Source organism: Dipteris shenzhenensis, chromosome 3, assembly GCF_047967505.1.
Source record: "Dipteris shenzhenensis isolate YYH24624 ecotype China chromosome 3, Dip_SZ_1.0, whole genome shotgun sequence".
NCBI lineage: Eukaryota > Viridiplantae > Streptophyta > Polypodiopsida > Gleicheniales > Dipteridaceae > Dipteris > Dipteris shenzhenensis.
This window is the reverse complement of record NC_141598.1, coordinates 20,004,312-20,018,603: the sequence shown is the minus strand read 5'-3', so window position 1 is coordinate 20,018,603 and position 14,292 is coordinate 20,004,312. Positions and strand designations below refer to the sequence as shown.

At 42.6% G+C, this 14,292-nt stretch overlaps 1 protein-coding gene across 6 annotated transcripts in view; it reads right to left on the bottom strand.

The window, feature by feature from the left end:
• Positions 1–14,016, bottom strand: part of LOC147903489 (uncharacterized) — a 39,794-nt gene extending 25,778 nt beyond the window's left edge. For 2 of the 6 annotated variants that reach the window (XM_087399262.1, XM_087399285.1), the window contains exons 1-4: positions 13,266–13,631; positions 9,152–9,334; positions 6,162–6,225; positions 5,864–5,944 (exon numbers count right to left, since the gene is read on the bottom strand). In XM_087399262.1, the coding sequence (XP_087255388.1) occupies positions 5,864–5,944; positions 6,162–6,225; positions 9,152–9,297 (291 nt within the window). In that variant the 5' untranslated portion in view covers positions 9,298–9,334; positions 13,266–13,631. Of the gene's footprint in view, positions 1–5,863; positions 5,945–6,161; positions 6,226–9,151; positions 9,335–13,265; positions 13,632–13,944 lie in introns of those variants that run through there. The other 4 variants (XM_087399270.1, XM_087399291.1, XM_087399266.1 and 1 more) reach the window with 3 other exon arrangements.
• Positions 14,017–14,292: the final 276 nt, after the last annotated feature.

Here is a 14,292-nt window from a genome sequence, read left to right as displayed (position 1 = left end):
GTTTGTGTATAAGCATCGGTAGAGTCGATTGATGATGCATCGGCTATCACTGAGGCTACCCAAGATGGGGAAATGGCCGAATTGGCTAAAGAGATATTGGAGAAGTTCTCTGATTGTTTTAGGGATGAGTTACCTTATGGGTTACCTCCAAAGCGGAATGTTCAGCATAAAATTGAGCTTATCGCGGGGGCAGAACCTGTAAATAGACCTCCCTATAGATTAAGCTTTACAGAAGAAGCTGAGGTGCGAAGACAACTGGAAGAATACCTCAAGCTGGGGCAGATTCAACCCAATTTTTCACCTTTTGCTTCGCCGGTGATATTAAAGAAAAAGAAAGATAATACATTCCGTCTCTGTATAGATTACAGGGGATTGAATAATATAACTGTTAAGCACCGGTATCCGATGGCTCGGATTGATGACTTGCTAGATGCATTGTATGGGGCTAAGGTGTTTAGTAAGATTGATCTTAAGGGTGGCTACCATCAAATCCGGATAAGAGCCGAGGTTGTTCAAAAGATTGCTTTCAAAAGTCGTTTTGGGCATTATGCGTTTTTAGTGATGCCATTTGGGCTTACTAATGCTCCAGCTACATTCGTCATGCTTATGAACGATTTACTACGCCCATTTATTGGGAAGTTTGTAGTACATTTTATTGACGATATTTTGGTATACAGCAAAAGTATTGCTGAGCATCGTGAACATTTAAAAGAAGTGTTTACAGTTTTAAGAGAAGCCATTCTGTTTGCGAATAAAAAGAAAAGTAAATTATGTTTAAGAAAATTGGTATATCTTGGATTCGTTATTACCCCTGATGGTGTTGAGATGGATCCGAAGAAAGTTACCACTATTTTGGGATGGCCAGCTCCTTTGAATGTGACTGCGTTGCGATCATTCTTAGGATTTGTACAGTTCTATTGAAGACATATCAAAGGGATATTCTGAGATAGTATCGCCTTTGACTGAGTTGACCTCAGATAAGGTACCTTTTATTTGGGGAAAGAATCAGCAGGAAAGTTTCAGTGCTATAAAGAAAGCAGTGGTCACAGGACCAATGCTAAAAATTGTAAATCCCCAGAAACCATTTTTCCTTGAGACCGATGCAAGTGGCATTGCGGTAGGAGCGCTTCTTCTCCAAGAGGGAAGGCCAGTCGCCTTTGAAAGCAAGAAGCTTTCTCCCTCTCAGCGTAATTGGCCAACTCATGAGAAAGAGTTGTACGCTGTTGTGCATGCTCTAAAGGCATGGAGGCACTATTTGTATGGTGCAGAATTTTACGTGGATGTTGACCACGATACTTTAAAGTATTTTTGCAAACAGCCCGATTTGAGTGGCCGCCAAGCTAGGTGGGCAGAACTCATGCAGGAGTTTGATATGAAGATTCGGTACCGAAGAGGGAAGGAAAATAAGGTGGCTGATGCGTTGTCGCGCATAGTCCATAATATGAGTTTCACGGTGTTAGAGTGCTCTAATGACCGAGATAAAGGAAGCTCAGAAAAGGGACGAGTTTGTCTAGAGCCTTTGGCCTAAGGCTAGTGTGATTGTTCCTGGAAAAACGAAAACAGATGACTTGGCATCTAGAAAAGGCAAAGTATATGCAAGATATACCGTGGAAGATGGTATGCTAAAGAGAAATAGCAAGGTAGTTGTACCTAACCAGAATGACCTCCGGCAGAGGGTTATTCGCCAGTGCCATGATAGCCCATGTGCAGGACATCCAGGTGTCGAGAAGACATATGATCTCGTGAAGCGAGATTTCTTTTGGCCAAGAATGAAAAATCATATTCATGAATATGTGACACAGTGTTTTGCGTGTCAGGTAAGCAAAGCAGAGCAGGTGAAGCCACCTGGCTTTTTGCAGCCCTTGGAGATACCATTAGGCAGATGGGAGAGCATTTCCATGGACTTTATTGTGGATCTGCCTACGACACAAAGTGGTTATGATGCCATACTTGTGGTGGTTGATCGTCTTACCAAGATGGCTCACTTCATTCCAACTAGAGAGTCTGTTAGTGCCCCACAAGTGGCGGATTTGTTTATTTCCCATATTTTTCGTCTGCATGGATTACCAGGTCCATAGTGTCAGACAGAGATACTCGTTTTACCAGTCTTTTGGACTGCTTGATGCACTAAAGACTGAGTTGGGAATGAGTAGTGGGGATCATCTTCAGACGGATGGTCAGACGGAGAAAGTCAACCAGACTTTAGAAGATATGCTAAGAGCGTATGTGTCATTGAGGCAACATACATGAAACAAGTGGTTGCTATTGTTGGAGTTTGCCTACAATGATAGAAAACATTCATCGACTAGAATGAGTCCATTCAAGTTAAATTATGGTTTTAGACCAGCTAATCCAACTATGGTTGGAGTACCCCAGAAAGTGCCTAGTGCCGTGGACTATGTCGTTCAGATGTGGAAGATGCTAGCACTTGCGAAAGATAACATCCGACAAGCTATGGATAGAGCAAAATCTTATGCGGATGCAAATAGATCTTTTAGAGAATTTGAGGAAGGAGAAAAAGTTTTTCTCAAGGTTCCTTCACACTCGAAGTCTTTGACTATGGGAGAGTGTGCAAAGTTATCACCTCGGTATTGTGGGCCATGGTTAATTCTGAAAAGAATAGGCAAGGTTGCTTATAAGTTGGAATTGCCACAAGGGTGTAGGGTGCATCCCATGTTTCATGTTTCTCGTTTAAAGAAGTTTTTACACCCTGGTGACTCACTGATTGAGGGTATTGTCTTATTTCAGGAGATAGAGGATAATGCAAGACGCAAACCAACAAGAATCTTGGACCGAGGAATAATGCAAGTACGCAATCGGAAGACACCCACGGTGTTGGTTGCATGGCATGGTTTACCTTTATCTGAGGCTACTTGGGAGTCCGTATATCAGATGCCGAGAGCATTCCCAGATTTCATCATCGAGGACGCTGATGCTTGAAGAGGGAAGGAATGTTATGCTCTAGCCGAGATAGCATGACCTCGGAAAGATCGGTGGGCATTTTCCCTTAGAGGACTGACTTCTGTAATATTTTATGTGCGTAAATTAAATGGTCAAGGGAAGTAACTGCCAAGGTCCTAGGTGAGGGTGTATTGGCATCGACTAGGTGGTTCTGATTGCTCAGGCCTAGGTGCACCTAAATGTGTAAGAATGCCAAGGGGCAAATGCTTTAATTGTGCCCCAAGAGAGGGGTAAATGGTGTACCAAGCTAAAGGTCTAAAATGATGACATGTGGCAGGAGGGAACCTAGGGATTTGTGGGCTTGTGGATAGGCATGAAGAGAATAAATTACGTATCTTGTGTGCATGCAATCCATGAGATAGGCTGGGAGGATAATCTGGATGCCATCGCTTGTGATTGTGAGCTTGAATCGACGGGAAAAAGTTTCTTGAGTTTTTTCTGCCCGTGCTCGTGATACGAATAGAAGAGGTACTTGTAGAGATCCATGCGCTTACAGCTGAAGTCTCAGGCCTCTCCATTGAGGAGGATGTTATTTGGGTCTTTTAGGCCCCCTTCTATCTGTGTGTTCCTATTGAGTCAATAAAGGTTCTCTGCCTTGAGTAGTCCCTTTAAAATGATTGTATATGGAGTCAATAAGGGTACTCTACCCTAGGTTGTCCCCCAAAAACGATTGTATTGTCTTTTCCTTTAGTTCAGAGTAAGGGGGGTGACGAGTGATGGTCTACCCTTACCGATTGCAAGCTGACTGAGAAGTCGCTATCACACGGGAGGTGTTGAATATTTGGACTTACTCTTTGTAGTATTGCGGTGGAGGAGAGATTGGTCTACTCCTTGCGTGTTGGGTCTCACACTCTTTGCTATGAGGGGGGATGTTGGAGAAATCATAGTCAAAGAGTGTGTTCTAGTGTGTACGAGGAACTAGTTCATGAGTCTGTGTGAGAGAGTGCCATGTGGCATCTTGGGAGCTATCCCATATACATATGGTACTTGAGTGTGTGTGTCCACTCTATATGAGTGTTGTACTTTCACTTGTGACATCAATCAAATCAAGTGGAGCTTTTGGTCATGTAAGTGATTTCCTTTGCTTCTTGCCTTTCTTTCCATTTCCATTTCCTTTCATTTCTATTTCAAGTTATGTTTCCTTCCTTCTAGCTCCCTTGTCTCCTTTCCACCATCTTCCGGTTCCTTCAGATGTAAGGTCCCTTCAGCCTTCTTGCTGTCTGATAGCAAATATCTAATGTCATCCACCTGTGTTTCTCCTCCCTTTTCAAATCTCTGTCCTACCACCTCGTGTATGTCTTGTTTTGTCATGCCATAGCTCTCTCAATTCTCCATGGGGGCCTTGCCTCTTCTTTAGTAAATATGATAGAACTAGTAAATATGATAGAACTGGTGTTTAACGTTGGGGGCATCATCTTGGAAAAAAGAACCTTTTGTTATATGCCACAAAAATCCATATAACATCAGCTATCCTTGAGGCACTATTTGCCCTGCAAAGTGCTTGCTTCTTCAGGATTTGACTCTTTGCCCAGGGTACCCCGGGAGTGAGTAATTGCTAACAACTAGCACATGGACCTAATACAACCAACATATTCCTCATTCCAAGAAAATATGAGAGATACTTGCAGGCCTGGATTTGCGGAAACACTCATGATGCTCAGCATATGGGCCAAATACAACCAACAGATTCCTGATTCCAAGAAAATGTGAAAGATAATTGCAGGCCTGAACTTGTGGAAACGCTATGATGCTTAGTAGTCACGATGGTCAGTAGTCTTCTAGGAACCCTTTGTACCTTGCTCCTAGATTGCTCGCAAGGTATATATGACGTCCAGCCAAGAGTGACAGCAAGTTGGATCTGTTGCCCTCCCATCACTAGGCTACAATGTGCTTCCTAGATGTTCCAAGCCATGATGAGCTTCAATATCCCAGACACTATCCTCTACATGGCTCAATGGGCACTAAAGGAAGGGTACCATGTGAGCCTCTCAATTTGCACCATAAATCTCAAGATTGGTCTATCTATTAGTCCTATGTTTTTTAACACATCCTCTCTATCTGAGGCTGTATGGTCTCATGGTCCAAGAAATTAAAGTATTGTAGTTCCATCTATAGATCTTGCAACTGAAGCTAGAATCTCTGACGCTCTAGACTTGTGGGGGATGCGTCTCTCTTTCCAAGCCCAGGTTCTATGGTGAAGCTCAATCATGAGAAAGTGGCCCCCAAGTACACACATGACAAAACTCTCTCAACTAGCTCCTCTTGATATGCCATGATCTCTTATGTGCATGATCAGTCTTGAAGTATTCCAGATCATGATTTTGGTGCTAGCTGAGGCCCCCATGTACACATACGACAAAGCTGTCTCAACCAGATCACGACTGTGGTGACAGTATGTCTTGAGAAAGTGGCTCCCAAGTACACATATGATAAAACTGCCTCAACCAGCTCCTCTCGATATGCAAAGGTCTCAATGTGCATGGTTAGTTACAAAATATTCAAGATCATGACCGTGGGTTTGCCAAGGTTGACCTTCAAATCTCTCTAATCACAGAAAAACTTCATCAAGACGTGTAATTGATCCACCTCATTTTGTCCCTGCAGTCTGTTGTCTCCTACAAGCTCCTTTGCATAACTAGCAGGAGATCCCTCCCCAAAACAGTTTGTTAGAGGGTCCTTGTGCCAAATTTCAGTTGAACCATGAGTTTGACTTTCATAAAAATGCACATCCAAGTTTTGTCAATTTTGCAAGTTTTACGACAATCTATTAAAGGAGAATGAAAGACTATAGCTAACGTGACAATTTTACTGTCAATTACTGTCCCTAGTTTGGCATACTTTGACCGCCTCTCTTCAAACCATTTATGAATGAAAGGACTCACTGTCAAGATCAGACACTCACATCTTTCTCCAAGGAAATGAGGTAGTCATTCTTGCAGTGTTTTTTCTTCCTGTCTAAGCCTTTATGGATGCATCTAAATTCCTGCCATGATACAGAAGTACAGTTTCTTTATCAGACTTGCGTAATATGAATGCCTAGTTTTGTGGATACTTGGTATTTCTTTTGTGAAATTTTCCCTTACCACCTTTCACTGACAAATTAACACCTCCATGTTCTCAGCACAACCTAACACTTACTGTTCCTAGCACACAGAAGAGAAAAAGGTATTCACAAATAAAGGAAAACAATCAATACCAACCTCCTTCAAATTTTGAAATGGTGTTGAGATGCCTCTACTTGACGGAGAATCCTCTTCAGCTGCACTGCATACCAACCAAGAAAATCTATTCAAGACTGAAAGCTCTTCTTCCAGGCACAGGAAATGTATTACTCAAAATTTTCCTTTCCGCACACTAGTCACTGCAAAAACTTTTCTCAATAATGCAAAAAGAGGGCTCAGAAATGTTCATAATCGCTGTCATATTGTGAACAGGTTTTGTAAGAATCCAGTTGATCCTTATACCCTCAATCCTTTTTTCCCACTATAATGAGAAAATATACAAGAGAAGACAATGATTCAAAGCCAAAATAGACCTCCCTCGCTGATACATTTCTTGACTCATAGGGCCAAGAAATGGTGGCTGAAACTGAAATGCATGTTCCTGTTTGGTGCCAAGTGTAACAGACTACGAATTGTGACTAGAAAGTACAGTACCTGACTTCCTGCAATCCCTATCATCCAATTTGTGCTCCTAGAGAAAGAAAGAATATGATTGTGTATCAGCTATCTCCACCAAGAACATGAACATTCCAGCTAATAATCCTCATCAATGAGAAGATGAGACTTGGAACTACTTCCCTGATCCAGTGGTGGAAGCACCCACCCCATGAATTCGTGATCTCTTGACATGAGTGAGAGGGGGGGGATTCGCTGGAGAAAGACCACCTACTATTGTCTAGCAAAAGGAGACCTACCATCCAAAATTGCACAACAAGGGGATGCAATGGAGGAAGGAACAACCTTTGTAAAGTCCTCACAATCACCTACAGTGCAAGTTGAAAGGGAGTGACCACCCTTGAGATAGAGCCACAGCTTGAGAGAGAGAGAGGCAAAGGCATCCATATTAGGTGAAGCAAAAAGTTGTGCCTCGGTAGGAGTAATGATATGCCTGCCCTCTAGAGCAAAAGTCAAAGGAGGTCCTCCTCTTGAAGGAAGCACCGAGAGAGAAAGAGGTTGTTGTTGAGGCTAGGAAGATTGTGACTAGCCAGGATCTTGGTATATTGGATCTATAACTGCAAACCTACCATCTTGTACTACCACCCAACTCTGCTAAGGGGGTGCATAAGCAATAGAGGGACCCTAAGATCGAAAGAATAAGTGTTCTCTTTTTCTTTTTTAGGCCTCTTTCTCTCCTTTAGGTAATCTCTGACAAAGTGCGCAAATAATTTACGAGTGCGGTATGTTAGGATCAGAGACAAGGACCCTAATGCGTAGCACTCCATCCATCCTGGCTACCTTTGCTGCTAAAGAAGGCAAATTAGGAAGTGAGGTGCCTCACAAACACACCAAAAAGGGCTCCAATATTGGGAAGTAGACGAAGGCACACCCGAGGAATCTAGGGAATCTGACAAAAATTGAGGTGATTCTTTGGTCTTTCTCAACTGGATCAAAACCAAGTAAGAAAAAGGGCTAGGGGACAAGCTGCCAAAACAAAAATGCTGCCTCAAAGGAATCAAAGACCACCTCAAAGAAACCCCTTTCAAGGAGTTGAAAATCTTGAAAATGCACTAAAAAATCTAGGGGAAGAGCTACGAGCATCCAATCTCTAGCTTCGCTTTTGGAGGGATGAGAGCCATAGATGCATGCAAAGAGAGGGGAAGCACTCTCAACTTCAACATCCTTCTTGAGTCGATGCACCTTGTCTTCAGAGAATAAACATGTTCTCACAGCTAGTGAGGTGGAAGAGGCATTGGCTGAATGTGAAGCCATTCATCAATCGAGATTGGAAGGTTTACTACCTCACTTTCATCAAGCTTCAGTACAATCTTTAGCTGACCGCTCTTATTTTGACCAAGGGATCCATTGGGGGTGGTGGAGAGTGAAAGGGGGGGGGGGGTTGTGGAGAGTTAGTTCCTATGGGTCTTCCACCGTTGCATAACCTGAGGATAGTTTTTTATAAGTTAATACTATCTCAATTTTGAGGTCTATTGTGTCAGCAGTTTATACCCATCATCATAACAATATTCTCAACATGACTGTTATATCCGAAAGGAGTTCTAGAAGGCAAGCCTATGCGCTAAATTTAACTGTAGCTTGAGGCTATATATTGGCATGGGGGGTTTTATGTTGGAATATACTAATCAATTCCTAGGTAGTGGATCTTGCTAGTGGCATGGCAGTCGTTGGCAACCTAGTTTAATCCATCCCTCGCAGATGGGGCTTCCGTTGTATGGGACGCGGAGATCTATTAAGCTAGGGCTATGCCATGGATCTTTCCTTTGATCTGCACTGGTGGGGGTTGAGCTGTCTATGGCTAGTGGGCGTTCCAGATGTTGCGCTCTATTGTTAAGTTTCATGGGATGCTTTGTTTTTTCAGTTTCAGGGTGGAGATTCTTGAATCAATGACGCCTTTCTTTGTCTTCATCACTTCAGACTCCTAGAATTTTTTTTGGGAACATTCGAAATCCCTGAGGAACATGAAAATCACTCATTTCTTTTGGCTTTTCATTCATGGATGGATTGCAGTGAAGTAGTGGAGCAGCACTTCTGGGCTGACCCTTCTTGCCCTTGGTGTTGATGACTCTATTCAGCATGTCTTACAAGAATGCAGACAGGCATAGGACAGGATCATGTGGGCCCACTTTGTGGGAATGTCATCTTAGCAAAATATGCTTCAGGCTATGTACTCCCTTCCCTCCTTGCCTTCAGGCTTTTGACAGCAACCTGGTACAGTGATTGAAAAGAACAGAGTAATCAAGTTAAGCACAATCACAGTTGGTGGCCTGGTTCTATTTGACAGAACCTCAGGTATTTTATGAGCGGCTCCTCTTGGGTTTTGTTGGTTCAGCAGCATCTTGTGGAGCTTTGTCGTGTTTCTTTTCGAGACTACCGAATCAAAATTTAAAGGGTCGAATAGTTTGAGATGCCTTCCTTTATAGAAATGGCTGCCACAAAATGTGTCATGGGCACATATGTGACTAGAAATATTTAGAAATAAATACACAAAACAAAGATTCCAAAGTGCTCACCTGCTGGATCGCCAATGTCTAGCAGGTGTTGCCTGCCCATCAAAATCAAACATGCACGTATTGCTTGCTTTTGGAACTGGAAACTCTAAGGGGTGATCATCCGGAAAGACATCATCCCATGACTTGCTCAAAGCCCTTCCTTTCATCGAATCACACTTCAGAATCCTTTCAGAAGCAAATCATCTGGAAGTGAAATTCAAGCAACAATGGAAAATTGAGATGAGTAAGCTGGCAAACAGAAAACAGAAGAAATTATTCCCAATTCAAATTTTGATTTGTTGAAAGATGGGCCTATCAAATTATCAGCTTTGGGCATGTGACCTTTGTGGAACATATAACAGGATTCACAATGACGGCATATAGAGACGAGTTTTGCATTAAGTATCATGATAATTTTTGGCCCCTTGTACAGCAGCCTTTGTTGCAATATAAAAATTTATGTGTCTTTGTGGCGCTAAGAGAGAGACGTGCATACAAAACAAAGTTCAATAGGCAGTAAACACTTGCATCTTTGAAGTAAAATTTTCTGTGCTGTGATGAGTGGGATGGCATTTATGGAATATCCAAAAGCAATTGGTTCTTTTGAAATTTGAGTCAGAGAAGCTCGCAACTGGATTACGTGAAGCTTGTAGCTCGATAGCCAGGTCATTCATCATAGTTATGTTGGGATAGCATGGAGTCATTTCTGAAACGCTAAAATGTGCCTGTCAAGATGGCATTTATGAAATATCCAAAAGCAATTGGTTCTTTTGAAATTTGAGTCAGCTTTGGGCATGTGACCTTTGTGGAACATATAACAGGATTCACAATGACGGCATATAGAGACAAGTTTTGCATAAGTATCATGATAATTTTTGGCCCCTTGTACAGCAGCCTTTGTTGCAATATAAAAATTTATGTGTCTTTGTGGCGCTAAGAGAGAGACGTGCATACAAAACAAAGTTCAATAGGCAGTAAACACTTGCATCTTTGAAGTAAAATTTTCTGTGCTGTGATGAGTGGGATGGCATTTATGGAATATCCAAAGCAATTGGTTCTTTTGAAATTTGAGTCAGAGAAGCTCGCAACTGGATTACGTGAAGCTTGTAGCTCGATAGCCAGGTCATTCATCATAGTTATGTTGGGATAGCATGGAGTCATTTCTGAAACGCTAAAATGTGCCTGTCAAGATGGCATTTATGAAATATCCAAAAGCAATTGGTTCTTTTGAAATTTGAGTCAGAGAAGCTCGCAACTGGATTACATGAAGCTTGTAGCTCGATAGCCAGGTCATTCATCATAGTTATGTTGGGATAGCATGGAGTCATTTCTGAAACGCTAAAATCTCATTTTTTTCCCTTATTGAACACAAATCCTCTTGAAGCCGGATGCACTATTTGAAGAATATAAACAGAACTAATCCATGTCCGAACAGGGTCATCCTTGCAGTCTGTCTTACCTGTTTTGTTGATTGAAGTATGCACGTATACTGTAAGAATATCTTAAGCGTGCCCTTGCAGCATAACACTTGCTTGGCCCTTTGGTAGAATCTCTCTGAATCACATAGCTTGCAAGTTTCTTTATAACCTTTCACCAGGAAATGAACAAACTGGTCCTTGCAAAGGAATTGGGAGGCCTTCATTTCCTGGAGGCTGGATCCAGTAATTTGTTAGCTCAGATGATTTGCCTCATTAGTGCTTCATAAGATTCATCCTTAACTGGCCATCAGTCTTTCAGTCACAGATCAGAAATTTGAATTCTGAAGAATGTCAAGACAATACAAGCTTCTGCTTCCACCACGTGGTGCATAGTCTGTGTTAGATATTTTTGACCAGTGAAACAGCAACAGTCCCAATTGCCTAGATGTGTCACAGTTTGACTTAACAGCAAGGCAGAAGGTTCATGTGCATAGCAAATTCTTGACATATACAGAAAATGGAGAATAGCAGCAACTCTTTTTGGCCTGACCTATGTGGGGAAGGGTATAGTGAAGGACTCCTCTCGGGATTTCAAAGAAGATTAGTAGGCGTTTTTTACACGTGCCAGAGTGCGAGTGGTTGTTCTCTCTCTTCTCCACCATTTTCTCTCTTTTTCTCTTCTTTCTATTCCTTCCAATTATTTCTATCTCAAAGCGTACCTCATTGTATAAGTAACTGACTCGTGCCACGTGTTCTCAGACTGCTTCCAGGGCAGGCCATTTGAATGCAAATTCAACTCGTTTCGCAGGAGTTTACCAAGTGATATCAAGATTTTGCACAAGTCGCCTTCGTTTCAAGAATGCTTGAATCCTTTAGGATCGCTTGTAGTTCTTGGAACAAGGTGTAGTACAGTGAGAGGGATGCTGGGACAGATGCTTAAGGCCTCTCATGATACTTATACTCAGTGATATCTTTAATTCATCAATGGACCATCATGAGGCGATGTCATACTAGGCCTCTCGCTGATGCCCCGTGTTCCCTTAATATCAGTCCATGAACCATATAGTTTTTTGTTGGGGAGGAGAAACAAGAGTTTTTCTTAAAATTATTGTTATAAAATAGATTATTCGGAATTTTGTCTGATATAAAGAGGACGCGATTTGAGCATTCAAAGGGCACAAAATGCGAATCAAAATGGACTTTCACATTTTTAATTTCTTTTTGTTTCTATCTTAGTCGAAAGCAGTCCAACCAGCCTCCTAAACGTATTTTGTGTTCTAGGAGGGAAAGTATCAAACAATTATCATTCAGTACACATCTCATAGCTCGAAAGCCTGTCCTCTAATGTCCACACGTAGACATCGTCAAAACGCTCACGTCTGTATATTTTGCGATTCTAGAGCGGGTCCTCCGTCTCTTTCGTCAAATCGATAGTGAATAGTAGTGATTGTATAGCAAGATCAGAAAAGAAAATGACCCAAGTGGGTTAACATATCAATTGTCACTTAACGATTCAAAGAAACGGGTTCCTGGCGCCTCATTTTTCAAAGTACGCATGCGTAGAGATAACCCGTTCACGTATAAAAGCACATGGGAGCAAGCGATCGCAAAATGGTCCACCGATTCCTTTGCTTCATCACTTGGGTCCATGAAGGTTACACGAGTTCTTTCGACGGGAACGTAATGCAGCCGAAAGTGAGCGCTTAAACCACCGCAAAAACTCACCTACTTAAATGAATCTGGGCTCTCGGCGCTCTCTTGACCTCATTGCAGCATCGTTCAAGTTTTAGCCTAATTGAATTTTCTCAAGGTTTGTTTATCTCTTGAGACAAGCTGTAATGAATTTAATCAACAAATTTTGGTGCAATGATGGACAATGAATAGTTGGCACTATGGGTTTATTGTATGCTCTTTTTTTCGCGGGCGCTCACACTCACACGGCCAACAACCCTGAACGCCCAAGCATTCATATTTTCAATGTTATCTTTAACAAAGAATAAAAATTTTCAAAGTTGATCTTAAGAGGGATTTGTTTCCACACAAGCAGGGCAAGTACAAAATTTGTGTTTCCACACAAGCAGGTGCGGTGGACGTGTGGGCAAGTACAAAATTTTGGTGGATTCATTCTCTCCGTTGAAAGCTCTGAACGCCACCCAGTGTGTGAACCGAATCCGCCTAGATGGAGGTGTCTAGATGCGCGCATGTGGGCTGCATGGAAACAGGTTCTGTAATCCGGAAGCTTAGGACACGGTAAGAGGCGCATTTACTAACGAATGACGCATCCCTGTCTCATCAAAAGAGGCCAACATTTAATGGTGCATGACTTCTAGAATGAAGCTGTCATGCCTACTAATTATACATCCTGCGGCGAATCTCGCCCGCAACTCTTGCATTTATAGTTTCACAGCGGACGAATCACGAGCAAGGCTTCTAGATAGTAGAATCTAGATACGTTACTTGTCCGAAAACCGATACCCGCTCTGCAAAGTCGCTCTTGCGCTGTAATGGCTTAACAGGAAGCACGAACTCGTTTCCAGCATAGACCGTCATAATCCCAGGAGAAAGAAGAACGATGAGCTTGCTAGCTACGTATGAGCTCTAGGTGTGGACGCTTTGCGTACCATTTCGTAGAAAACATCTTCTTAAGTCGGTTATAGATTTTATCATTATTTGCATATCAATTCAGTGTCGGTGTAACAAGAGGACGAACAACTCACAAGAATGCGGGTGGAGAAGACGGAGCCCTGAGCCTTTCAAGGCACCCCGGTGCTGTAGCTAAGTAGCTGGAGTTTCGCGAGGAGTTTCGACAGCTGAAACTAGTTGAAACTAGCGCCCATGGAGAAGTTGAGCTGAACAATTAGCTAGTCTACGACAATTCGCATCCGGAGTCCTGCATCAACTTGGTTCGAGGAATGTTGAACCGGCCACTTGGAGGGACAAGGAAAAGGTGGGGAATTAAACGGCAAAGATCTCGCCTCCTGTAACGGAAGGACAGCGGGAAAGGGAGCTCAACAGGGACCATAGATTGTGGGAGGGACTGGGGAGAAAAGGTTGTATGGAGTCGGTGATCGGTGAGGACTGGGACCAAGTGGGACACTCGTCTGAGCTTTACGAGCTCGCAGAACGCAGTAGATCTTCAGAAGACAGAAGGCAGGCAGGCATGTCATATTCGGATACAGTCATTTGCATGATTGTCGATTTGACTACGACCAAGAATTCGCAGTCGATTGATGCCCCAAGAAGCTTCACAAACTTCTTTGGAAGGCAAGAAGCTCAGCTAAAATGCCAATTATTAAGATATCAAATTGAGTAGAAATGCGTATGCTGATGCTAGTCTTAGAGAATTTCTCTCAATGCTCAGCTCGAGAGACGTAATTAAAAGCTAGATTTGCTTACGTTTCGATATCACTTTGGATGCTGGTGAGAGTGGGTGTACTGTAAAATGAAAGAACAACGGAAGCAGATGCACCTTCACCACGCACATGTTTTGTGGTCCTGCGGACTCCGGAGCTTTCTGGTCAGTGATACTTTATAGTGTGGAAGATGTTGAAACAAAGTCATCCCGGATTTCCTCGATTACTGTATAAGTAAAGCCTTTTAAGCAAATACCGATCAAGATAAAATGATGCTCCCGATGCATTGCATCGGATTCCCGGCCACCGCTCGGGAGATTCCACAAGTCGCAATAGCCCAGTCAGCAGTGGAAGGCACCACTCATTTTCGGCACACTGTCGAGAGAAAACA